General features: G+C 44.3%; 1 protein-coding gene across 2 annotated transcripts; it reads left to right on the top strand.

The window, feature by feature from the left end:
• The first annotated feature begins 533 nt into the window (after positions 1–533).
• On the top strand, positions 534–20,007 carry cavin2a (caveolae associated protein 2a). 2 transcript variants are annotated; one of them, XM_042073868.1, is made up of 3 exons: positions 704–843; positions 888–1,552; positions 17,413–20,007. In XM_042073868.1, exons 2-3 carry the CDS (start codon positions 974–976, stop codon positions 18,307–18,309), a joined length of 1,476 nt encoding a protein of 491 aa, XP_041929802.1. In that variant the 5' UTR covers positions 704–843; positions 888–973; the 3' UTR covers positions 18,310–20,007. The 2 variants fall into 2 exon arrangements, with proteins under 2 accessions (XP_041929795.1, XP_041929802.1); XM_042073861.1 differs by having other exon boundaries at positions 534–1,552.
• Positions 20,008–25,743: the final 5,736 nt, after the last annotated feature.

Here is a 25,743-nt window from a genome sequence, read left to right as displayed (position 1 = left end):
CACTACATACTAACCAACATATAAAGACATTGGCCATGCTTACTCAAACAGCACACACTACATACTAACCCATAAAGACATTGGCCATGCTAACAGCACACACTAGTTCACACTTTTAGGAAGCCACTGGAGCATGAACCCTGTTACACTCCCGTGTAAACCTCACACCTACATACTCATACTCACAGCCTGAAAACACACACACACACACTCTCTCTCACACACATACAGACACACATACATACACTCTCTCTCTCACATACACACACAGGCATGCACATACTCTCTCTCTCACACATACAGACACACATACATACACTCTCTCTTTCACATCCACACACAGGCATGCACATACTCTCTCTCTCTCACTCTTTCACATACACACACAGACACACACACTCTCTCTCTCTCTGGGCTGGGCCAGAATCCATGGCAACCAGACTCCTCCCAGTGGGTGTGTGTGGGTAGGCTTTAAGTGCAGTGTTTGGGAATGTTATTGAGCGAGAGAATCCACACGGACAGAGAGAGAGAAAGAGAGAGCAGCGAGCGTCAGAGAGAGAGGGAGGGAGAGTGAAGGAGAGAGAGTGAGAGTGAGAGAGACACAGACACAGAGAGATTTATCACAGTAGCTGAAAACTTGCTGTCAGTACTTTACAAGAACTTGGACTTGGGAGGACTTGGAGTGACCCCTCCCCAAAAAAAGCCCTTCAACTGGTGGAAACTCTGACAGGGGTGGAAGGCCTATAAAAGAGAGAGTGCTTCTCCAAGCCAGGCTTCTGCAAGCTCCACACCACTCGCCAGCCATTCTCTTCCTCCTCCCTGTCAACCTCTCCTGCGGAGCTCCACACACACACACACACACACACACACACACACACACACACACACACACACACACACACACACACACACACACACACACACACACACGTGCGCGCAAATACACAAGGATCCCACAGCCACCCGCACCAGGATGGGCGAAGACTCCACCCGTGCCGAGGCGCGCAGCTCCGCCACGCTGCCTGCCAACATGCCTTCTTCCTCCAGGGCAGCCAACGCCTCTCCTCCTCCTCCTCCTCCTCCTCAGGATGGCCAGGAGCCGCCGCTGCTCATCCCCAGCTTCAGCCCCAGCTCTGCGCCCTCGTCCCCAGCCAGCACGCTCTCCCGCCTGGGCTTCAAGATGCCGCCGTCCCCCGGGAGCCCCGGATCGCCTGGTGGCGGGCAGGTGAGTGCCATCACGGTGGTGGCGCTGCTGGACAAGCTGGTGGTCATGATGGAGTCGGTGCAGGAGAACCAGCGGCGCTCCGAGAAGCGGCATGCCGAGTTAGAGGCGGTCGTGCGCGCCGTCCAGGGCGACGTGACACGGCTGGCCAGGAGCCACAGCAGCACGGCCAACAGCGTCAGCAAGCTCCTGGAACGCTCACGCAAGACCGGCGGATACGTCAAGGAGGTGCGCGAGAGACTGGACCGACAGGGCGTCCAGGTGAAGCGGCTGGAGGCCAACCACGCTCACCTGCTCAAGAGGAACCACTTCAAAGTGCTAATTTTCCAGGTGTGTGTCTCTGTGTATCTATCTCTGAGTTTGTCTATTAGGTATAATAGGGGTGTCATGCAGGTGGGTATTGAGGGTGTGAGCTTGTGTAGTGGTGTGTGTGTGTGTGTGTGTGTGTGCATGTGTGTGTGTGGGGGGGGGGGGATAGGTGACGTGGATCTACTTTATCTCTGTTTGAATAATAGGGGTGTTATGCATGCGTAACTGTGTGCATTCAGCCATAAACTGGTTGAGGGTCTGTGTGATAAAGGGTGTGACTGGGTGTAAGAATGCCTGACTGGGTGGATCCATATATATGAGTGGGTCGGTATACGTGCATGCCCTGTGAAGGTTTTGTGTGCACACAGGTATGCATGCATGTCTTGGTGTGCATGGCTCAAAGGTGTAACTGGAGGATATAGATATAGCATATGGCTTGAAAATTGGGGGGGAAATAGAGCAAGTCTCTGCAAGTACCTGTGTGTGTGTGTGTGTGTCTATGTGCATGAGTGTGTGTGTGTGTGTAAAGTGGTTTGGAAAAGTGCATGTTGAATATAGATTTCTGACCAGTGAGCTATATTGTCTGACACTAGTTGTGTGTGTGTGTGTTTGCTCATATCTCTCACTCCTATCTCAGTGTGTGTTTGTACACATGCACACAAGCGTGTGAGAAACGGACACGCCAAGTTCAGCCGCCTTTTGACCCACCCTGAAATCTCACCTACGCCTGTTTGCCCATGAGCTTAACAATGTTAACACCACTTCTGTGCACCAGCACAAATGAAAGCAACCAGCAGCCAACCCCCCCAAAAAACACTAAGCCTCGCCACGCAACCAACCAACAAGCCGAATCAAATCAAACTCGCCTCACTGCATTTGCCAGTGAAAAGGGCGGGCCCTTTAATCAAAGCCAAGTCACCTTTGGGCCGTTTGTGTGTGTGCTAAGGGAGGCACAGTGTGTGCTCGGTGGCCCTCCCTAATCTTGAGGGCGGCTCCTGTTGACTTAGCTCCCATCTCAGGCCTGTGCTCTTAGCTTCGCATATTATCTGATTGCCCTGAAGCTAGCTGATAGCAGGTTTAGACAATGTGAATGGTGTCTGCTTCACCCTCTGCTTGCAGATTCAGGTTTTCAGGAGGCTGGTGCGTGGGGAGGGTTTGTGTTACTCACTTTTCTGGAAATGGTGCCCCACCACTACCACCACCACCACCGCCCTCACCAATCACCAAGACAACGGTGGCCTTTGTGAGCTAGAAAAAAACAAAAAAAACTTGCTTTGGATCAGTTCTCAGTGGTTAATTGGTTCTTGATGGGGAGCTCCACTCAAGTTTAAAACCATATCTGTTTTTTCCAGATATAGTGACACTATAAGAAGTATTTTTCCCCTCCTAACACTAAAATGGAGTTTATGACCAATTGATGTTGGCAGAAATTGCTTTTAATGAAAGCCATGGCTGGATGAGGAAGACATGAGTTCTGCCTGAAATTTCACTCAGTGTTCATCAGGCCATGTGAAAATGATGTAGCTTCAAAACAGAGCTTTTCAGCTGGAAGACATTTTCCGGAGTATTTAGAACATTTTTGAACCTGCAGTGTTTCCAAACCAGCTGTTGTTCTTGCCGTTTGGTCGTCACACCAGTGTGAAGGTATGAAGAGAGCATTCTTGCCTTGATTCTTAGAATGTGCAGCCCAGGGTGATGATGTCATGTGGACGTAAAAGCCCATAACAACCCCATCGCTAAGGCGACAGGAATGCTCCTGGTGCTTTGTAGTACACTGCGCGTGTTGATTAGGCTCACATGGGCCAGTTTCAAAGACATTTACACTTGCCCCCACCATAGATTCCCCTAAAAGTTACAGCCAGGAGGGAGGCACAAGTTGAAGCCAAAAAAACTGAAACAAGAACCAAAAACAACCAACTACTGGTCTAATTATGTTTGGCAGTTCTCTTTTTGTCTGAGGTCCATATGCGAACAAGAATTAACCTTTTGGCACTACTTACATCTAGTCACCTATGATGAATGAGAAACGTCACATCTTATAATATTGCTAAGACTTAATATAATGCTAAGATTCAGTGATAACAGAGTTATAACAGTTTGATTTAGAACATCTCCTGAATTTTAATACTCTGCTTTTTGGCCTCTCTGCTTCTGAGCTGTGGCCAGCTGTTCCTGCAGGCAATAGATACACCAGCTTAGGAATGGGCTGCAGGGAGAGACCCTCCTGGCTATTTCAAAGTGCCTTTCTTCGTATGCTGCGTAGGTTGCTGGAGAGGAGTGGTCTCACCGTGCACTTTTGAATGGTAGCGAGAGGTCAGGTCAAATCCAAAGGCGATAGATATATGGATGTCATAGAACGTAGAGAATGAAGTCTGCTCAGCCCTTAGTCAATACATTCTGAACCCCCACCTCCCCCTTAAATATCTGGATCTGTTTCATGTCTGGTGTTGTGTTGCCCCTCTCCACACACACTCTTTCTTTCACTCACACCTCATGCTGAAATGACTTCTTTTCTGTGGTGTACGCTTCACCTGCTTGCTTTAAAGAAAGGAGTTGCGTGAGGAATATAGAGTCACGGTTAAAAGAAAATAACAAAGACTCATTGCTAACCGTGTCAGAAAATATTTCATAAACCTCAGGTAATGCATGAGGATGTGCTGTTTACGGTTAGCACATCTGGCTAACACTGAAGAAAAAGTCCTTTGTTGTTGTTGTTCCTGGCAATGCTGGCGCTAAAAGGGGAGTTTGGATGTGTTCCCTCACGTCGGGGTGAGTTGGAACACACTTGCCACACTGTTCAAGCTTTCTGAGGCGGAACGGCAGCTTCAGTGGCAGCAGCAGTGGCCGTGGCGGCCATGCAGAGAGAAAAACGAAACAGGTAAAAAAAAAAACACCGTGGGCTAACGCACGGAGGCCTGACAGTCCTGCCGCTTCACTGGCTCTCTCCCCTTAACGAGCGCTAACGAGCAGGAGAGGAGGGGAAAGAGGAGCTTAATTGCTGCAATTAGACCGTGTTTGTTTGTGTCTGTGCTTCAGTGCTCTTCCTGTGTACTCAGTGCCCACACCCCCGCCGTCCCCCAGCTACAACAACCATCTCCGCCTAAAAACGCTGAGAGGAGATTCCAGCGCAGGGCCAGGGTTGTTTATCCCCCCGAAGCCGCCGGGTCTCACTTGGGCATAATAGGTCACGGCCAGCGGCCAGCTCTGTGGCGTTGGTGAAAAGATAAAGAAAACAGAGGCTGCCGCTCTGTTGTTGAGGCCTAATCAGCATCGCACAAAAGCTGGGTCTGATTGATTGAATAGCCATATTTGTTGTGAAGAGGAATTTGATGGTTGGCATATCAGCCTTCATCTACCACAAGCTGATAAGTCCTTTGTCATGTTCAATAGCAGTGTTACCTTCATCTTAGCAACATCTTTCTTTCCCAGTATCCACTTTACACTTTCCCAGTATTCCACTTTCACACTTGTTAATTCAAATATTAATTTTGCTATTCATGCAATTTATGCTATTTGCTACTTATCTTTTTAATGTCTTTCGTATTTATAGCTCTTTGCCATTGCTTTTGTACGGCATGTTAGTGGACATGCCAGCTTAATAGTGGTCTCTAAGCGACTATGTGATGACAGTAGCTGACATCAGCTATCATCGTGCAGCGAGCGAGCCTGAGCGAGTGTGACTCGCCGAAGATTGAGCAGCAGAAAGGGTGGGATGAGAAGGGAAGTGGTGTGATAACCTCTTGTTTACGGGATGTCTAATCGCTGCGGTCACAACGGCCAGGAAGGCCTTGAGAATCGTTGCCCAATCACAGCACATCCAGCTGCAATCATTCTGTATGGGAACACGCCCGATAGCAAAACAAAGCGAATTATATCACAAAACAAAACACGCATTCCATTCCATCTCACATTATCACTGTGAAATGTATTTTTGCCACAAAGCACATTCATCTGAAATGGACAATGTTCACTGTTGCTGTAAAAACTTTTTGTAAACAATATGTTGTCACAGTGCTTCAGGGGTTCTGACATTATTCTACATACCTCAACATAGGCTAAATAAAACATCTCTTTAGTAACAATTGGTCAAATTCCAAACAGTGTACAGTGGATTGGTGAAATATCCTCCCTTTTCTACCTAAAAAACAATTGAGACACACCTGCTCATTTAATGGTTATTTGCATAGACAAACTGTGGCAGTGCCTGCAGCATCATGCAAACATTATATCCCAGCTCTGTGCAAAGACTTTCCAGGAATTCCAGGGTATCTTGATTAGCATTGCTGTTCTTTGTAGATTACATTAAAGCAACACCAAAGAACTTTTCCTCTGTCACACGCACCCTTTGTTTATCCAGCACCGGCTTTGCAAATAACAATGTCCACAGACAAGCTAGAACATGTTGCATGATTTATGAAAGTATGATGTATTGCGACATCAGATGCAAGTCAAATTATAGTTTCTTATGTCCATTCCATCGAACTACAGATCCGCTACCCGATCCGGCAAACTTACATAGTGCGGTTATAGCCGATAGAGGGCCGCAAGGCGAATGCAGAAAGTGCCGTTCACCCTGTTATGAGTTGATGAACCACTGAAACAATTTTGGAAACATTATTTTAAGGTACAAAAAACTCTTTGATGTTGCTTTAAGTGCATTGCCAAAATTTGAGCTTGTCCTGATTTAAATATCAAAGTTCGCAGACCCACCATACACCACATTCTAGTTAACTTACATGCGTTTTTTTTTTTTTTTTTCAGAATGGACTAGATCATGTAAACAGGCAGAAATGTACACTATCTACACAAATCTTAATTATTCTATTCTTCCCCTTATCCATAGATTTATACAGAATGCTATTTTATCTTTATCTTTAAATCGTGTAGGCCATGTAGCACACCCATATAATAATAATAATAATAATAATTCATTTTATTTGTACAGCGCTTTTCAAAGACCCAAAGTCACTTACAGAATGGGGAAACAAAGAAGGACAACAGTACCACATACATACATACATACATACAGACACAAGAGCAGCAGTGAATTAAGGAATAAAAAGTAAATCATAATGGTACAAACATAGAAGACAAGAGCAATAGTGGAATGAGGAATGAGTAATAATAGTACAGACATCCAAGACAAGACAGGAGCAATAACAGTCACAATGCATATGTGTTTATGCAAATGTGTATAGAATAGAGTGGTCCAATTTGTACCTTGTTTTAGGTGCATTCAGACATATGAAGACTTTTTTTACAACAAAAGCAAGAAACTAAAAAGAAAAGAATGCCAGGAACCTGATACCTGATGTCTTGTGTAGTTACACCTCACAGGCTGCTAGTTAAGCAAGGCATGAAGTCATTGATTTACAGGAGGTTTCAGGCAACTGACTACAGGCGATAAGTTTCCCTCCCTCAACTCTGTCCTTCATCCTAGAGCACAGAACGAGAGGGGGGAGGGCGAGAAAGAGTGAGAGAAGGAGAAAAGGAGAGAAAGAGTGAGAGAAGGAGAAAAGGAGAGAAAGAAAGAGTGAGAGAAGGAGAAAAGGAGAGAAAGAAAGAGTGAGAGAAGGAGAAAAAGAGAGAAAGAGCAGGTGGTTTGGCTGAAGCCTAAGAGTGAGTCAGTGGGACCAATCACGCTCCACCCTGGCCAGCAGAGAAGCAGAGGCGGACCAATCACGCTCCACCCTGGCCAGCAGAGAAGCAGAGGCGCACAGCATGTTAAAACACGGTGAAAAGAGAACAAGGGTCAACTTAAATCTGGGAAAAATAACAGATGCTTAGAGAGGACAGAACTGAAAAAAGAAGGAAAGACAGACATATATAAAGGAGGGAGGAGAGCTTTGGGGGAGGAGTGTGAAGCTTAGGGAAGATGACGATGAAAAATGGAAGAGATGAAAAATGGAAACAAGGGATAAAGCAAGTCGATAAACTGAGGTGACAAGATAAACTGATGTGACAAGACAAGATGGAATAAAAGGGAGACGAGAGGAGATGGTGGGAACAAATGGAAAACAAATCTGGGAGTGGAGCATCAGTGCTGGTGTGTGCCTGGGGCTCTCTCTGTTACAAGGCACTTTCAGGTTTGACAAGTTTTTCCCTCCAAAGCGGCACCACCCCACGCAAAAAACAAATACAGACAAATGCATTCAAACCCTTGACAAACACACACATAGGCTACACTCTCTTTCTCACACACACACACACACACACACACACACACACACACACACACACACACACACACACACACACACACATACACACACACAAACACACAAATGCCTTCTGCCAGACTAGTGTCAATTTAACAACATAAACTATATTGACTGTAAATAGTTTCCATTAAGGTTCACCTCAACTATCATTAACCAAAGTGTAGTTAACGCAAACAAAACACTTGCTTCATTGTAATAAACCAAAGGTAACATATTGGGGTAAATAGATTGTTATAAAGCATAGTATAAAGCATTACCATAACATAAACATAGTACAAGACTGATTTAATAAGTCTTAAGACTTATGCTTAAGGGATATTTCTGGCAAAACTGTTAATTCTCAGAAGTCAGGAGTTAAAGGTCAGAGGTTAAGTAGGAGGTGAGTAGACACGCACACGCACACACACTAAAGTACAGAGGAGCAGTTCATCCATGCAAGCTGTGCAGGTGTTGACTCAACTAAAGCTGTATAGATCCACCTAATTGAAGGCTGGGAGTAGGGGGTCTTCTAAGAAAATGACTCATGTGATTAACACAGGCAGGCAGCCAGACACCCTCAAGGTCCACTAGCGATGCGCTCGCAGAGAGGGGGAAACACTACCTTTTTTGGCCTTTCACCCCAATCTCAGCCTACCAAAAGCCTCTGAAGCTGAAGCCAAGCAAGTCCAAAGGGAGTCTGTCCATTCCTGCAGTAGTATTTATTTCCAGGACCCTACTCTCATGTTCACTAGTAATGGACTTACAATGCATTCTAAGAACAGAGGAAGGGCATTGACATGCATATTTCGGCCTACAATAAAGCAAATATGTGGCCTTTGATGAGGCTATGTCAGCATGCGGTACATTCAGGGCTTCTAGACGGTGTCACTGGCTGGGGTTGTGTTTGTTAAAGGGGGTCCTGCAGATGCCCAGAGAGAGAGAGAGAGAGAGAGAGAGACTGCCGATGTGAACTTTAGATAAAGTGTTGAATTGGGTATTGTCTCAGCCATATGCAAACAGAGGCCAATTGGGCTTCACTTTCCATCTGGGAGGGTCGCCAGTCAGTCTCTGAACTCATGCCATCCATCAAGGGGCACCAGCAAGAGGAGAGATCATGTTATTGTTTTTGTTCACTGCTGTTCCGTGTGTTTGTGTGTGTGTGTGTGTGTGTGTGTGTGTGTGTGTGTGTGTGTGTGTGTGAGGCCATGGACCCATGTCACATGCTAGATAAATGGTAGAGGGGTGTTGGGGGCTGAGATGTGATGAGCGCACGGTATCGCGTGTCTGCTGGATCCACATGGCAGGGTGAGGGCAGTTCCTTCCTTCCTATATGGCTGATGGGCTGAACACGCAGCAATAAAGGGCTGCATAACTCGACCCAATCCATCCACACGCACTTATACTGTACAACCGATATCAATGCCGTCCACAAACATGAACAAAGATGAGACACACACACACATACACACATAGAGTCATACACACTGTCATACACACACAGACATGCATACACATGCACATAAACAGTCAAGCTCTGTGAACATTCTCTCTCTCTTTCTCTCTCTCTCTCTCACGCACACACACACATACATACAGTACACCCATACAAGTAATCTCCCTTTCACAAACACAGATACACACACACAAGCACACACAAATACACAAGCTCCGTGCTTAATCAGAGAACATGCAGATGAATCCCTAGTCTGTTTTTTTTTTAAGTCAAATTTCCTTGGGAAGAGTTTTGAGTTTGTTATTTTCCCAGGACATGAGGATGTGATATGACACCAAGGGAGGTAGAGAGAGAGAGAGAGGACAGTAGGAGAGGAGGTGAAGTGAAAATGTGATGTAGACGGCACTATCACATTTAACGGTACCGTCAACCATTCTACGCGATTTCGAACCCGTACCACTTTTTGCCACAATGCCACATCAAGAGAATGTCTCCTCATGATCCACTAGCTCTCCATTTTGTGAGAGCACTGTTAAAAAACAGCTTTTGTACACAGCCATGGCTCTGTGAACTGGAAACAAATAAAGTGGAAACAAACATAACAAAACCGTTGCAGCCAATCACCGGGAGAGGGTGAATGCAAGGGGAGTTCTCTCTCTGTTGTTTTGTTGGTGATTGGTTCAAATATCAACGGCTGTGACGTCATCCAGAGTCACTGACGGCATCTTTAAGACCACTACTTGTCCCTCACTACCACGCAGTAGGCTCAGTGCACACTCAAGCACTGTTCAAGCAGACACATCCACTGACATAACAATTCTACATCCCTGGACATCTCTGAATATCTCACAGTTGTGTGTCCACCGAGATGTTTATCACACATATTCCCACAGGACAGCTCTCAACCAATAATATTCTGAGTTCTAGTTTCAGACTGGTCTACTGTACTTTTCTCTGAGCTCATTCAAAGACAGACTGCCTTATCATGATTAGAGCTATTAAGAAAACACTATACTTCCTGCCGTTTATTACAGTGGTTAGAGGAGGATACTTGAAAGCCATTTTGGCATTGATACCAATGACTAATCATCAATGGCATTGCCGCTTTTGGCGGAGCGCGGCGAAACAACAGAGTGACACCTTTGTGGCTTGTTTTTAACCAGAAATTGAACAAACGCCTTTAAAAATATCTGGATTCTGGAAGGAATGCAACTCCTGGGGGTAGATGGGGTAGATGGGGGGGGGGGGGGTAGATGGGGTAGATGGGGGGGGGGGGGGGGTAGATGGGGGGGGGGGGGGGGGGTAGATGGGGTAGGTGGGGTAGGTGGGGTAGATGGGGGGGGGGGGGGTAGGTGGGGTAGGTGGGGTAGATGGGGGGGGGGGGGGGTAGATGGGGTAGATGGGGTAGGTGGGGTAGATGGGGGGGGGGGGGGGTAGATGGGGTAGGGGGGGTAGATGGGGGGGGGGGGGGGGGGGGTAGAGCTCTGCAGATGTCTGAGGCCTAGTCCACACGTACCAAACCGATCTTTTTTCCTCCGTCTTCCGTGGAACCGTATCAAGAATATTTGCGTCCAAACGGATCCATCTCAACACGACCCAACACGTTACTTCATACCCCAGGCCTATAGGTGGCACTGTGTCTTTACAGAAATTCACCAAAACTTGCAAAACTTGCGCTTTAAAAACAGACAGAATAGGCTACGGCGAAATGGCTAGTGCAAGGAAACCAGAATTGTTTGTGTGGACTGATGGTGAACTGTCAACTGTAGAACTAATAAACTTTATTTTACGGTTTGTGAAGGGTGCAGTCCCGTCCTTTATTTGGCTAACGCAGGTAGGCCTACTAATCACCTTTACTTTCTTTGGTTGTAGGATAGTCCGTGATTCACATTAGTTTTGGCTATCAACGCAATTAGGCTACTAAACGCAAGGCTTACCCAAGTTCTAGGCTATTCTGTTGCCACATTTATAATATTGCTATAAAACCTTCGTTAGTAACAGTCAATACTTTTGCCTGCATCAAATCGTGCATTCGCATTCAGTGTGCTACCATCGGCTTAACGTGAGTTCTAAGCGTCTTTGTATGCTTATATCTGATTTCACTTGACTGTGAATGCATGTATATATGTTGTAAGACATGTAAAATAAATGAATGACACTGGCACTACGCACAAATTAATGTAGCCTAAACTTACACCGCACTTTCCTAATAACTTAAGTTCTCTCGCGTCACTGACAGTAGCTAGAATGCATAAAAAAAACACCGGGAAAAACAGTGTTCAGTCCACCAAGTCATAAGCTATCGGCGCTGCGCAACATCAGTTGTGATATTTATCTTAACGGAGTGTAATCGTAGGGTAATGTCATGTATGAAAACTAATATTGTTAGGCAATACTATAAGTGCAAGTCCAGGGCAGCTGAGGTGTGGCGATGACATCATCGATACGCAAGCAGGATGTGCGGTTTCGCTGTCTAAACGAACTCAAACGGGCTATGGTTTCAGATTTCTCCACTCTGGGACCAGGTTTCAGAAAAGTGCGGTTTCGGGCAGTGCGTTTACAGGATTCGTTTGGACGCTCGGCCAAGACGAAGCAAAACCTCTGCGTTTAACCTAAAAAGCGTCTCCGTGTGGACAGGCCCTGAGTGTGGTGATTACCCCTCAGATAGAATTACACACTGGAGTGGTGACGGCACTGAATAGGGGCGGTCAGATGGGTTACCACCAGGATGGGTGTGTCCAGGGAGGGGACGCAGGCCCTGCAGGGCGTAGTTAATGTTACCATCATACACCTGAGACACACACACACACAAATATGCACACACACACATGCACACACGCACACGTGGACACCAGCACGCACACAGTCTGACCCAGTGATGCAAACACATTATCTTTATATGCATAGCATTTATGCATGCACGCATTTGTTGGGCAATGAAAACCTTCACTAAAAGCTTAGCAACCATCCAAATATGTGGATATTCACAAACAATTAGACTTCTGAAAACTATCTGAGTGAAGGAATGTAAGTATTTGTGAATGGATTCAGCACAATCAAAATGCAAATCGCAAAGAGTAGTTTATGAACACAATGTCACAACTATCATATTATGTTACCGACTCCATCAACACTCTCCACTATGTGATAGTATTCATGGCAGTGGCATGAATCACAAATACCAGGCTCAACAGGCAATATTTTGTTAGTGACTGTTTAGTCCTTGGTAACCTTTCCTTCTGTCTTGCAGTACAATGTGCTTCCTGTGCTCATTCTGATATGAAGCACTCCACCACGTAGGAACTTTCCCTCCTGGGGACTCCCACTCCCTTCTACCCTGATGCCGCCTCTTTTTGTACCCCAATTTCCAAACAAACACACACACTCACTCTCTTTCTCTCTCACACACACACTCACACTCTCTCTTTCCCTCTCTCTCTCAAACACACACACACACACACACAAGCACATGCACAAAGTTCCCCCTCTTTGCTCGTTGCTGACACTTCAGTGATGTTTCCACTCTAATAAGTTGGGAGGCCTGTCATGGGGCACGGTAATTACATGGAGTACAATTTCACAGCATTGTGGCCAAAGGCATGGACCTCTTACATCACTCACACATTCTCTCTCTTTCTCTCTCTCTCTCTCTCTCTCTCTCTCTCTCCTACTCTCTCTTTCTCTCTCTCTCTCCTACTCTCTCTCTCTCTTTCTCTCTCTCTCTCTCTCTCTCTCTCTCCTACTCTCTCTCTCTCTCTCTCTCTCTCTCTCTCTCTCTCTCCTACTCTCTCTCTCTCTCTCTCTCTCTCTCTCTCTCTCTCTCTCTCCTACTCTCTCTCTCTCTCTCTCTCTCTCTCTCCTACTCTCTCTCTCTCTCTCTCTCTCTCTCTCTCTCTCCTACTCTCTCTCTCTCTCTCTCTCTCTCTCTCTCTCTCTCCTACTCTCTTCTTTCTCACTCTTTTGATCTCATTCTCCACGCCTTCCTTTTCTGCCATCGTTTAGCCTTATCTCAGTCGAGAAGTTAGACGGGAATCAGATTATGTGTGGCGATGGCAGCACACGTGGCGATACGATCTTCCCTTGGCCCTAGCATAACACAGTGCTTCTGGCTTCACCAATCAAGACGCTATTTTCTCTGCCGAGACATTATGCCATAAAGCCTCACTTTGATGGCTCTCTCATTTCTCTTGTTCTTAATCATGTGAGCAATACAGAAATGAACCTCCTCAATATTACTCTGTAAAGGCATATTTTTAATGTAATCTTCAAATAAGTTAGATAAGATGAAACCATGATGAGATGATCTTATGGTGCATGAGTTAAGTCAGGTGGAAAGATGGTATCATAACATCCTCAAACTTCAACCTAAAAAATGATTCAGCCTCATGGAACCTGAATGATGTGCTGTAGTCTCTGTCTGTTTGGGTGTGTCTTTGTGCATGTCTAACTGATTTGCATTGTCTGTTGTCACATTCTGATTAAACACATTCATGTGACTGTGAGGAAATATGTGATCGAGTATTCGGCCAAAAGCTTGTGTGGTTTTGGGTTAGAGTTGAATGAATCAAGACATGATAGAAGAATTCAACGAGCGATAAGGTTAACCAAATACAACTCATTACAGACAAGAATGTGACAAGTTATGGTTAGGTATTTCACAAACCATAATTTCATTTTGCTGTAATAAAATGATGTGGATGATAAGAAAAGTTGGTTTTTGAGTATGTTTAAGGATAGAACCTTGAATAGGTTCTCATTCCATCCAAACACTTGTTACCATTGCACAAATTGCATCTGTGCGGTATACGTGTTGCCTCTTGAAATCTATGTTCAAGATTTGTAATTATTTTCAAGAGCAAAAATTACAACACCTAGTCCTTGTGATTCAACAGATTGGACAGACTTTCAAAGTCCTCCTATGTTGGTGTACAGTATATTTGATAGGGCTGTTTTTTTGTTGTTGATGGCAAAAACAATGGTGCTCTGTGCAGTAAAGGTATGTAAAGTTGGTGGTGAAGCTGTTGACTGACTGCTGTGGCTATGTTGAGTGATTCCTGTCATGCTGGCTAATCCAGTCTTAGCTACGTCCAAATAACAGCCTATTGATGCGTCTGCCCTCTGTTTATGCAACAACAGGCATGCTGCAATCGCAATTACAATTTTCTGTCCCACATAGCAAGGATGACTGCATATCGTCACAGTCAATGACTGTTTTTGTGCACTGCTTTACGCAAGATCTGCAAGATTTTTCCTGAGAAAAATGTAATACAGAAGAGAGAATAGTATTAAAGTTTGTCTTAAACCATGGTTGTTTATGACATACCATTCTGATAATTATGTGTTCATGGTAACACTCAAAAACATACAGTACACATTGTCACTTCCATACATGGGAAAACTTTGTGGCTTAGCTGTTATTATTTGCATATGACATTTGCCAGATGATTGCAGGTATTCCAGAGATGTTGATCACCTGGGTGATTTTGCTTTCTGGAGCAAATACAACTCCACCATGCCCCTGTGTCTCTGGGAGCGAGTGGATGGTTCAATGCAGCTTTCAGTCTCCCCACTGGGCTTATGCAAGACTATAGTACTAAATGTGAAGCATTCCAGCTCTCCCTTCCAAGCTAAACTGCAGTAAATCACTAAGGATTGTGTGTGTGTGTGCGTGTGTGGTGTGTGTGTGTGTGTGTGTGTGTGTGTGTGTGTGTGTGTGTGTGTGTGTGTGTGTGTGTGTGTGTATCTGTGAAAGGAAGAGAGAAAGATGGCTAGTGGTAGATTGAAGTGAAAAGGATTTTCTGTTGTGCAGGCCATAAAACAAGCAGGAAATGTTTGTTTGTTGTGAGATGTGTGGTGGGGTGGAGACAGGGACTTGTAGCAAAGCTAACAGGAAACAACTGAGGCAAGCAGCAAGAACGTTCAAAAGCCATATTAACAATAGTGTGTTGTTTAAATAGGGTTATAATATATTTTAGTGAAGAAAAATGAGAAGAGTGTTAAATCGATAAGTAGACTGTGTTAAAAAAGGAAATTGAGTGATGGGATGAGAGTGAAAGAGAGTGGGGAAAGCAGATAGGGAGAAGAACATTGTCAGAATAGCAAACATTCCTTAGGATATTCTTCCCTTTGGCAACAACACCATCCATCTGAAACTCAGTGGTTATTTGGATACAAGTAGATGTGTTAAATGGAAACAGATTGTGTGTCTGTGTGTGTGTGTGTGTGTGTGTGTGTGTGTGTGTGTGTGTGTGTGTGCGTGTGCGCGCACGCACATTTGCCTGTGCAGGAAAGCAGTACACACATGTGCATGTGTAGGCCTACGTGCCTGCCCTGAAATCTTTTGTTAGGGTACTCTGATCATAAACTAATTTATTGTTATGCTGAACAAAGCCTTTATCTCAGACATAACCCCAGTGTTAATGGTGAAAGAACCAGTTGGTTGTGCAACTGCACACCTGTTCCCTGTGTTATGTGTGTATTTGTAGACATTCAAATAGCATACAAAGAATTCTTTCTTGAAATGAAAAGATTTGAAGCACTTGAACATTTGTCAATGTGTCATAAACCCACTTCTTTTGTTGAAACAATACAAAGCAAGTCTGCAGTTGTTGTAATCGTGTGGTTTGACATCAGAACAATGTACGCCTACAATCTCATAATTTAATCTGACATATAACCGTTCCCTCTCAGCATTAATCATAACTGAATGTTACAGTATGATGTAAATTAAATTAAATTTAAACCCCAGTTATTATGCTGTACATTACTCATGTGAAATTCACAGCTTGAGAACCATCATTTCCTCTGTATTTGGACATGACACGTGTACAAGCATCATAAAATCGAAATGTGTGGTCACAGTGTTATTTACTGTATACATTACACTCTTAACAGAACCATGTAAGATTGTGGCCAAAACTGGTACTGCAATCACTTTCAAATTACTGTAGAGCGGTGTATCCTATACTTACTGCACACTGCCCCCACCTACCCACACACACACACACTACACACACACACACACAGTCACTGCTCCACTCCCCTCCCGCCCACACACACATCTTCACTGTCATCACTCACATACATCATACATACAGTACTCTGCTTGCAATAGTAAGTCCCTTCACCATACTTGCAGTACACTGCCCCCCCCCCTCCCCTACATACACAGCACATTATTTCATCAGGAAGCTTCTCCAACACACATCCCCAACCTACTTACAGCACACTGACCCCCCACAATACACAGCACATTGTCTCATGAGGAAGCTTCTCCAACACACATATTGCACACTGCACCCTCCCCACATACACAGCACACTATCCCATCTCCCTTGTCATCCCCCCAACACACACACCAAGACCCCTGGCAGTTGGGTTAGCCCCTTGAGCCGTGGATCTGCCCAAGGTTTCTTCCTTAGTAAGGGAGTTTTTCCTTGCCCCTGTTGCTCTTGGATGCTCCTTGTTGGTGCCCCCCCCCCCCAATCCCAATCCTCCCCCACCTTTCTTATGCAGCCCTTGCCACTAAATCTACTAAACCCCTCTTCTACTGCATTTTTACCCCCCCTCCCCCCCTTAAATACACAAATAGGCTGACACCAGACATAATTTCACTGCATTTCTTACATCCAGTAACTATATGCATGTGACAATAAACGTCCTTGTATCCTTGTATCCTTGTATCCCCTCCCCCTGGCCCCTGACTCGAGGTTGCCAACCCGGATGCCGAAACACTACTGACATTGTGATTAGTAGATAGGTGGAGGGTGGCGCATCAGGCCAAAACGCAACATGACATGACAAAACACAGCATCAACATCAGTTGAGGGCTGCAACTTCACTTTTTAAATGACAATATCCTGGCCGGACTACTGTTGTCAGTGATATAAGTATTTGAAATGAACGTGATTTCTTAATGTCTAGTGACATATCAGGGCCATTTTATGATTAATTGAAATACATTTCTTACAAATGGTTCCTTTAAAACTAATGTGTTGTCCCTATCTGGACACAGAGATGTGTTTAAAAACAACGCAAGTTGTGTTGTTTTGAACACATTTGCTTTAAGAGTGTGAAGTCTGAGTCTGAAATGCTTGATAAAAGCCAAATGTGTAGTCACAGTGTTATTTAAGCACTAGCCTGAGTCTGTGGATGTAAAGGAGCAAATGCCTCCTCAGTTCTCATCAACCTGTTCCAACCAGCTGTCTGCTTTTTCTCATGTGTTGCAGGAGGACAATGAGATCCCCTCCATGCTCCTCACGAAGGACCCTGCTGCGTCCACCACTGCTTCTATCCATGATACCCAGGAGAACATGTCTTTGCACGCACCCACCCCGAGCGTTGACCGCAACCGCTCCCACGAGGAGGGCCTACAGACCATCAGCCTCACGTCCGACGAGGACGAGGAGGAAGCCGTGGGGACAGTGGCAGCCACCGGGACCCACCCGTCCAGCCCCCGTGGCGAAGCGGCGAGTGAGCTGGCCCTGGAGGAGGAGGACGACGACGACGGCGGCCTGTCGTCGCTGGGGTCCGAGCGTCTGGAGCGCTCGCGGGCCGAGAAGCTGAAACGCTCCAGCCTGAAGAAGGTGGACAGCCTGAAGAAGGCCTTCTCGCGCCGGAGCATCGAGAAGAAGATCAACAAGATCGTGCCGCCCGAGCGTCGCGAGAAGATCAAGAAGAGCTTCACACCCAACCACCCCAAGAGCCCCACCGCCAAGAGCTCATCCTTCCGCGTCTCGCCCATGACCTTCAATGTCAAAAAGGTGCGGGATGGAGCCGCTGCAGAGGCTGCACTGCCCGAAGACCACGTGGAGGTGCCATCGCTGGGCGGGCCCGGCGGCGAGCTGCCCCTGGCCGAGGTGCACTCCCTGGACGAGAAGAGGCAGCCCCTCCTGAGCGTGGAGGCCGGGCTGTCCGAGAATGGGGAAGGAGAGGTCGACGCTGATGTCACCATGGCCACCGCGACGCTGGCCGAGGAAGAGCCCATGCCGGATCACAACGACGACGACGATGATGATGATGATGAAGAGGAGAGAGCAACTCCAGGGACGAGCCCGGTGACAAGCCCAGTGGCATCGGCTGCAAGCCCAGTGAATACTGCAGTGGCTGTGGAACAAGCATCTTAAATCTGTCCTTGTTCTGTCCTTAAGTCTTAGGTTAACTCTCCACACTGCTTTCCCCATTAGGCTAGTCTAAACACACTATATATGGGAATTTATATAAATCCATAAATAAGGTCCCATGGAAATCTGTTGATCCTCATCCCTTCGTGCCTTAGCCATAATCACCAAAACACTTCAAAAGCAATATTCTCTTCTGATTATTTTGTGCCTGAAACAACAGACTCATTGCCTCCCCCCACTCTTAGTACGGACTAACATGGATTTGAAAAAAGACACTCATCAGAAATAAAAAGAACAGGCAGTCGGACAGCAGCACTATCTCAGTTCCCTCACTGCGATATGAATCACTGGGCTCCTGACTTTGAGATCACACTTGGATAGAATTGCATTCCCAGTCTGTACAATAAAATGACAGTAGACATAAATGAAAGGTCTGCACTCACAGAGATAGATGGGATCTTTTTTTTTTTTTTTTGCTACTGTGGGAGACATGGTTACACCCTTGCCTGAGGTCTCTATGGTAACCAGCCATTCCGGCAACAATGTCCCAATTACAGCTTCCTTAATCATGCAGGAGCACACCCACAAACAGTAGCAGTCTGAGGCATGCTTCCCATTCTCCCAACACACACAAAGCAAAGTTGGACACAGACCGGCATATTATCCAACTAACCTACATAAAAATGAAAAAGATCACAAGTATATATGTATATGTATGTGTGTGTGTGTGTGTGTGGGGGGGGGCTTTGTTATGAGAGTATAAACCTTTATATTTACACACACATTTAAGTGCATGCTCTATACTTGGACACTGTGGTGAAGAGGTTATTGTGTTGTTAAGCTGACATTCTGCAGAGGTCTAAACATTTGCAGAGTAATTTAAAGGCCCCTGGACATATTTCTGGAATTTCAGCCAAGCCATAAAGAAAAATGTCCCAACTTGTCAGTAAGTTGATTTCTGAGAAAATGCTTTCCCCCAAGCTCTCCCTCCACATGAAGTGACAGTTTCATACGCGTAACTAGCAATGACACAGTTGAAGTGCTCAGCGACACTTCTGTCATTTTCATGCCCATGTCTTTGGGTCCTCCATGGACAGGTGTGTGCACACACACTGAGGACACTGGGTGAGACCCGGAGGAGCAGGAGAGGAGCTCCTCTTTTGACTGATCGCTCGGCACCAGCCCATGTTTCCGCCCTGAGAGAGTGGAGGAGGAGGAGGAGGAGGGGAAAAGGGAGGAGAGGGGGATGAAGACGGTGGAGGATGGCGGGATTGATGGCATAGGACGCCCCTCACGGCCCACAGGTGTGCTGCCCCTGGGCTATACTCTCTTGAGTCGCAAATTAACCAGGTAGATGGAGACGAGGCGTGAAAAAGAATTGAGTTTGTGTGTGTGTGTTTGTGGGGGGGTTCCAGAAAGATAAAAGATTAATGCCGTGCTAGATACACACACTCAAGACTTTGATGTTATTAAGAAAAACCTTTGAAATGTTTTACTTTTTGCGATTAATTCTCATGAGACTTCAGCCAGTTATCCATGTTGCCAAAGTTCCATCCTGAAAAAGAACTGTGGCATTCCTATCCATAAGTCCTACTGCCGCACACGTCCAGAACAACTGTGGGGTCAGTTTCTTCCACTCGACAATATCAATCTCAGAGTTTGAAGATAAGGGAAGGCCAGAGTAACGTGTGGTGTTAAACTGAAAATATTACACTGTGTGCTTTTTTACATTTTATTTTGTCAAATACACTATGAATGGACATCATGTGGATATGGCTAACAACAAACGCTGAAACTATGATGAATATATGATGAAACTCAAGATGGTCTTTGCCATATATATATATATATATATATATATATATATATATATATATATATATATATATATATATAAACACACACACACACACACACACACACACACACACACACATATATATATATATGACTTGCCTTAGGCTTTTCCATGATGAGGGATGTGTGCCAGTGTTGAGCAACAGATTAAGGGCACAGTAAATTGAATTTTGTTGTTGTTGTTTGAAGAGGAGGGTGAAACAAACATGAGAAATACAGTATATATATTTAGGAGAAATTGTACCTTTTTAGAATCTAATACAAATTGAGTGGGTTTATTAAAACATTGTCACAAATATTTTTTTTTTCTTGAAATGCTCTTGGCTGAATTGTAAAAGGGGATTATGTGCATTGGAAAGGTGTTACAATATGGCAGGTAGCCTATATGACCAGAGTAGATATCACATTAACCATGGATATATTTAGGTGTAAAACATTGAATGTTTGCATTTGCATTGAGAAATATGCTCATTATCCTTGATAACAATTTACATAAAGTTTTGTGTTCACTGAAGCCAAAGTTCCTTCTTTCTGTCAAAAACTCTCTCACTTTTACTGTCTCAATGTATGGAATTTGGGGTTAATCTGCTGGGGTCATAGGGTAAAACTGGATGGAATAAGTTTTTTTTCCCTTAATTTGGTATAGTAGAAACAAATCCAAAATAACTGTTGGAATTGTATCTTGCTTCATCCTATCATGTCTCTGATGAGCAGAAATGAAATCAGTCCCATCACAGCTTTCTTGCAAGAGGAGGGCGTGGCTGAAGCAAACAGAAGGACGTTGTTGGTGCAGTTACATCCTCGTGGTCTTTTCCCATCTACTGTAGGCAAAATCACTGATCACCAAAGCACAAGTTTGGGAGTGATGACAAGTTTATGAGATTCAAAATGAGCTCTGCTTCTTTTTCTAGCCCATTTCAGACACCGAGTTCAATTTAACAATATGAGATTTTAGCCATAATCTCTTTTTAATTTAAGTTTCTGAGAAATAGCCCTTTTGTCCAACCAGTCGCTTTGAGAAAATCCACAATAAACAAACGTACGGGTTAAAATGTCGAATTTCATGTTTTTCGCATAATCTGACAGTATACAGTCTACACTTTCACATTGTGAACAAATTTCACGGCAAAACATACGTTTTGACTGTTAAACACTGACTTTATTTAGGTGAAGATTCAACACATTAGCAGTCATTCCCTTTGACCACGCCCACTATAAGGTTTTACGGTAGAGCTAAAATTTACTCAATGTGTCAGTTTTCTATCGTTCTTGGCAGATGTAACCGAATATGATTGTGAAAGACTTGCCTTTCAGCCTGAAAGTTTCAGGGAACGGTCAAAAGCACAAACTTTTAGAAATATCCTGGCGTCATTTTAGGGACCAGGAGAAGTTTTCCATTGACGTAGCGCATTTTAAAAGTATGCACAACCATGGGCGGATTATGAACTTTCGGGCCCCTGGGCCCAGATGTATTAATGGCCCCCCACTTATTGTCGTATGTGTGGGAGGGGGGGGTTGGGGGTGTTTGATGTGATTTCCTGTATTCTGGTACATTTTGGGAATCGCCAATACTAAATTCAATCAGATTCATAGCCTACATCCTGATTTGTTGATATTGAGGCAATGATTCCATTCAAAAGCTTGGGCTTCAGGGCCCTCTGACCCCTTGGGCCCCTGGGCCTGGGCCCGGTAGGCCCGTGCAGTACTACCTGTACACAACCTGTGTACACAGAACTTCCTCTCCCCTTACTTCCCCCGAAATACATTAATTATATTCTATAGTGACACCATATGACTGTCCCAGGTATTCACTAGGTGGCAGAAAAAGACTCACTCAGAGCCCGTCTACGGAGAGCCTTGCCACTCCGTATTAAAGGAGAATTCCGGTGTGATATTGACCTAAAGTGTATCGAAACATGATACCGAGTGTGAACGTATGTCTCATAGCCCATCTCGGCTTGTCCCCTGCACTCCAAAATCTGGCGCTAGTTAGCCGATGCTACCAACATCTTTTTCAATAGTGGTGCTTCGGCATCGGGCTAGCCATGCAAATAAATCACTGTTTTACACCCATTTACGAGGCTCAATGTATCTCCACACTTCATTGGTAGACTTCCGAGGGCCCTGACATTTAAAACGAGACATTGAGAACTTTGAAAAAGCACTGGTAGTTTACTTACAAGACGATTTATACAGACAGTATCTTCACGAAGTTTAGCGTTTGCAGCCATCTTGAATTTAGTCACGATAAGTCGAGCAACGAGTAAGAATGAACAGGTATGATAAGGGATCACATTCCAAAAATAATTCAGTGGAAATGCATGGATTCCAGTTGCTGCTACTGGAAGAAACTGGAATCCATGCATTTCCACTGAATTATTTTTGGAATCTGATCCCTTATCATACCTGTTCAGCCTTGCCACTCCATATTAAGTCCCATTGTACCGAATTTTGGATGCAGTTCCACCAGAGTTCCACTGGGGGCGATCGCCATGAGTGCAGAATGAATGGGAGTCAATGGAGCTAGACGGCTAAAATTGTCTCTTTCACCTGATTGTCGTTGACAAATCTCAGATTTGATTGTAGTTTGTATAACTTCAACATGGGTTATAGGTCAAAAGTTGAATGAACGAGTACTTGTGTCCTTTTGATTTCTTACAGGTTGGGTCGTTGTTGCACATAACACGCTAGCATTGTGCTAATGAATGACGTCATTGACACATTTGAAAGGCTTTTAAGAACAATTAAGTGACTTTAAAAAATATAATACTCAACCAAGTGTATTTTCTTTGCTACCCCTTTCGAATACAATACTCAAATTATTTGAAAAAAAAATCATATATCCCGAGAAAAGTGGATTTTGAGGGGTACAGCTCCATAGACCTCCATGCATTCTGCACTCGGGGACGAGCGCCCTCATGTGGAACCACAGAAGGAACTGCAACCAGTTCAGAAACCGGAAGTTTTCCGAGAGTGGCAGTTCTCCCCTTATTAGACATTCTCTGACTCACTGCACGGTTGATGAAACTGCACATAGTCAGTCATCCGCTTCAAAGTCAAGCTACCGTAAGTCTGATGATAACTGTGCCCTCACACTATCGCACGTGACAATTTACTTAAAAAGGTGATTTTCTCCCCTTCTGGCGTATCGTGACAGGAGAACCATGGCAACTTTGGATGCGGTTATCTTAGCGATACTTTTTGCAATACCTTCGATATACATATCGTTGGAAAACTTAGTTTATGGCCGTTCCTGTGAGCACAATAACTTAATTTTGTAAATTTTGCCAAAGCGACTGGTTTCGCCTTGCAGGGTCACATTTCAGCAATTAACATATTTCACTCATCTCAAGACATACATGTGCCAACATCTTGTTATGTAAAAGTTGAAAGCAAGCAAATCCCATAGCGATGCAAGTAACACATTTCAATTCTATCTTGGACCCCTATAATCTGGATGAGGGCATGTTTATCTGTGCATTAAATCAGCGCGGGAGCATAATCTAGTAGTGTGTGCAGACTTTATACATTTACACACACACAAAAATATATTTTGGGGCAATTCAGTTTAGGCCAGGGGTCTCTAACAGGTAGCTCGGGAGTTGTAGATAAAAATTAATACATTAAAAATTATCCAGACGTCTCACACCTAAAATTATCCAGACGCCAGCACACGCACGCGCCAGTCTATAGGACTGTAACTAAGAGCAAGTGTAAGCTTTTATCTGGTTTATTTTGAAGAATGTCTCACTATGTGGTATGTCTAATATTCCTTTGTAACATCTGCCATTATAGACACTGACCTGGTGTAATTCCTTCACAGGCTCTTTAATTTGCTTGTTACCTGTGCTTTGTCCATACCAAAGCTGCAGTTCTGAAGTATTTCGGCCAGCCTCTCTAATAAAGGATCGTCCTTTACTGTCGCCGGCATTTGGTAGTTTTTTGTGGATGTCTTTGTCTCCTCAGTTTTCTTTCCACAATAGCGTCCTGAAAGCAGTTGAGAAACTGCCCCTTCTTCTGATCAGCTGTTTTCTCTTTTTAAATCTCCCAGTGGTGGGTCACACACACAAAATGCCATCACGACCAGGTTGCACCATTCCGCGTTGAACCATTTACATTGTCCTGCCTTGCCGGCGGCATATTTGAGGGGCAGCACTGGCCCTTCATTCACCCTTCGTCAGTGTAAAAAGGACAGGCGTGTGCCGCTATAAAGCCCTGTGTAAAAAGTCCTAATGTTTTACTGTCCAGGGCTTTTATGTGCAACAAATTCAACCAAGTTGGCAGACAAAAGAATGAACAGAAAACACAAAAGCAAAGGCAAATTAAACTACTTTCTAATTTGCTTGGTGTCAATCTCAAATGCAGTGATGGAGGCTTATACTTCACTTGTTGACTATAGACAAATAGAAATACGGTACATAATATAATAGTAGCCTACATAATTATGACTGCCACATGCTGTTGCACACGGTCCTCAACAAGTGTACTGTTATTAATTTATTCAAACTCTGCTCAGTAATACAGTTACTTTAGAAATGTCAGCTCTCTGCTTTCTTTGTTCTCATTAGTTTTGCTTCTTTCATGTCATTGGGTAGTTTAAACAGCATTATTCATGAACGTATACTGCCATCTAGTGTTTAAATAACATAAAAAATACAACATGTGTAAGAAGGTAAATAAAATGTTACAACATTCTGGATGGGACATGACACATGTCTCTGACACCTTGGTTACTCAATGTACAATGATTTTACATTGTGTTTTTAAGGAAATAGATTAAAGTAGATTTATTTCTTGTCTGCTTTCAATTATAAGTACTCAAGTTATGCAATTTTACCATACAGTATATTAGGTCAAATGAACTCATGACTTTTTCTATACAGCAAAATATCCAAACCATGTGGAATTATAAATGTACAAAAAATAAATATACCTTGACTGTTCTCATTCAAATGTTGTACTTTGATCTACTAAAAGTAAAGCACTGTGTATTCTCAGTCACTTTGGTGCATTTATCAAATCACTATTAATGTTTGCACAACATTTCTCAAAACAATTAGTGCAAACTGCACCACCTAGTAATCCACCTAGTGGATTACCTGCAAATCTTTGGCCAACTTTGCCCGCTTTGTGCCCAAACCTCCAGTTGAGCAGAGTATCCATTGGGATACATTGAGATAGCAAAGTTCTATCGAGATGATCTCCCTAAAAGGGTGCGCAAATTGGCGCGGACATGACAGCATAGACATCCTAAGTGGAAATGTTGTTTGCCCCCGTACACTGGTGACGCAAATAACTAGGCTACACAGAAGTTGGTTCATTCTGTCACAATTGATTTTCTTGAGGGATGCTGACAAAAATAGACACAAATTGTCATCTATTCGGAGGTGGCAGCAGAGTTTGACACTGACGTGCGGGGTAGCATTGAGAATACTGGGATTTCAGTTATCGAATGTCGAAAGCGGAGTGCGCCGCACTCTTGTCGGCGCCACACTCTTGTGCACACTCCTTAAAGGAGAAAGTTGGTGATTTTTCATATACGTAGATGAACATGGGGGGCCTCACAAACATGCCCCCAGT

Source organism: Alosa sapidissima, chromosome 2, assembly GCF_018492685.1.
Source record: "Alosa sapidissima isolate fAloSap1 chromosome 2, fAloSap1.pri, whole genome shotgun sequence".
In the NCBI taxonomy this organism is placed as follows: Eukaryota; Metazoa; Chordata; class Actinopteri; order Clupeiformes; family Clupeidae; genus Alosa; species Alosa sapidissima.
Note: the sequence above shows the minus strand (reverse complement) of the source record. Positions and strands in the feature narration are given on the sequence as shown.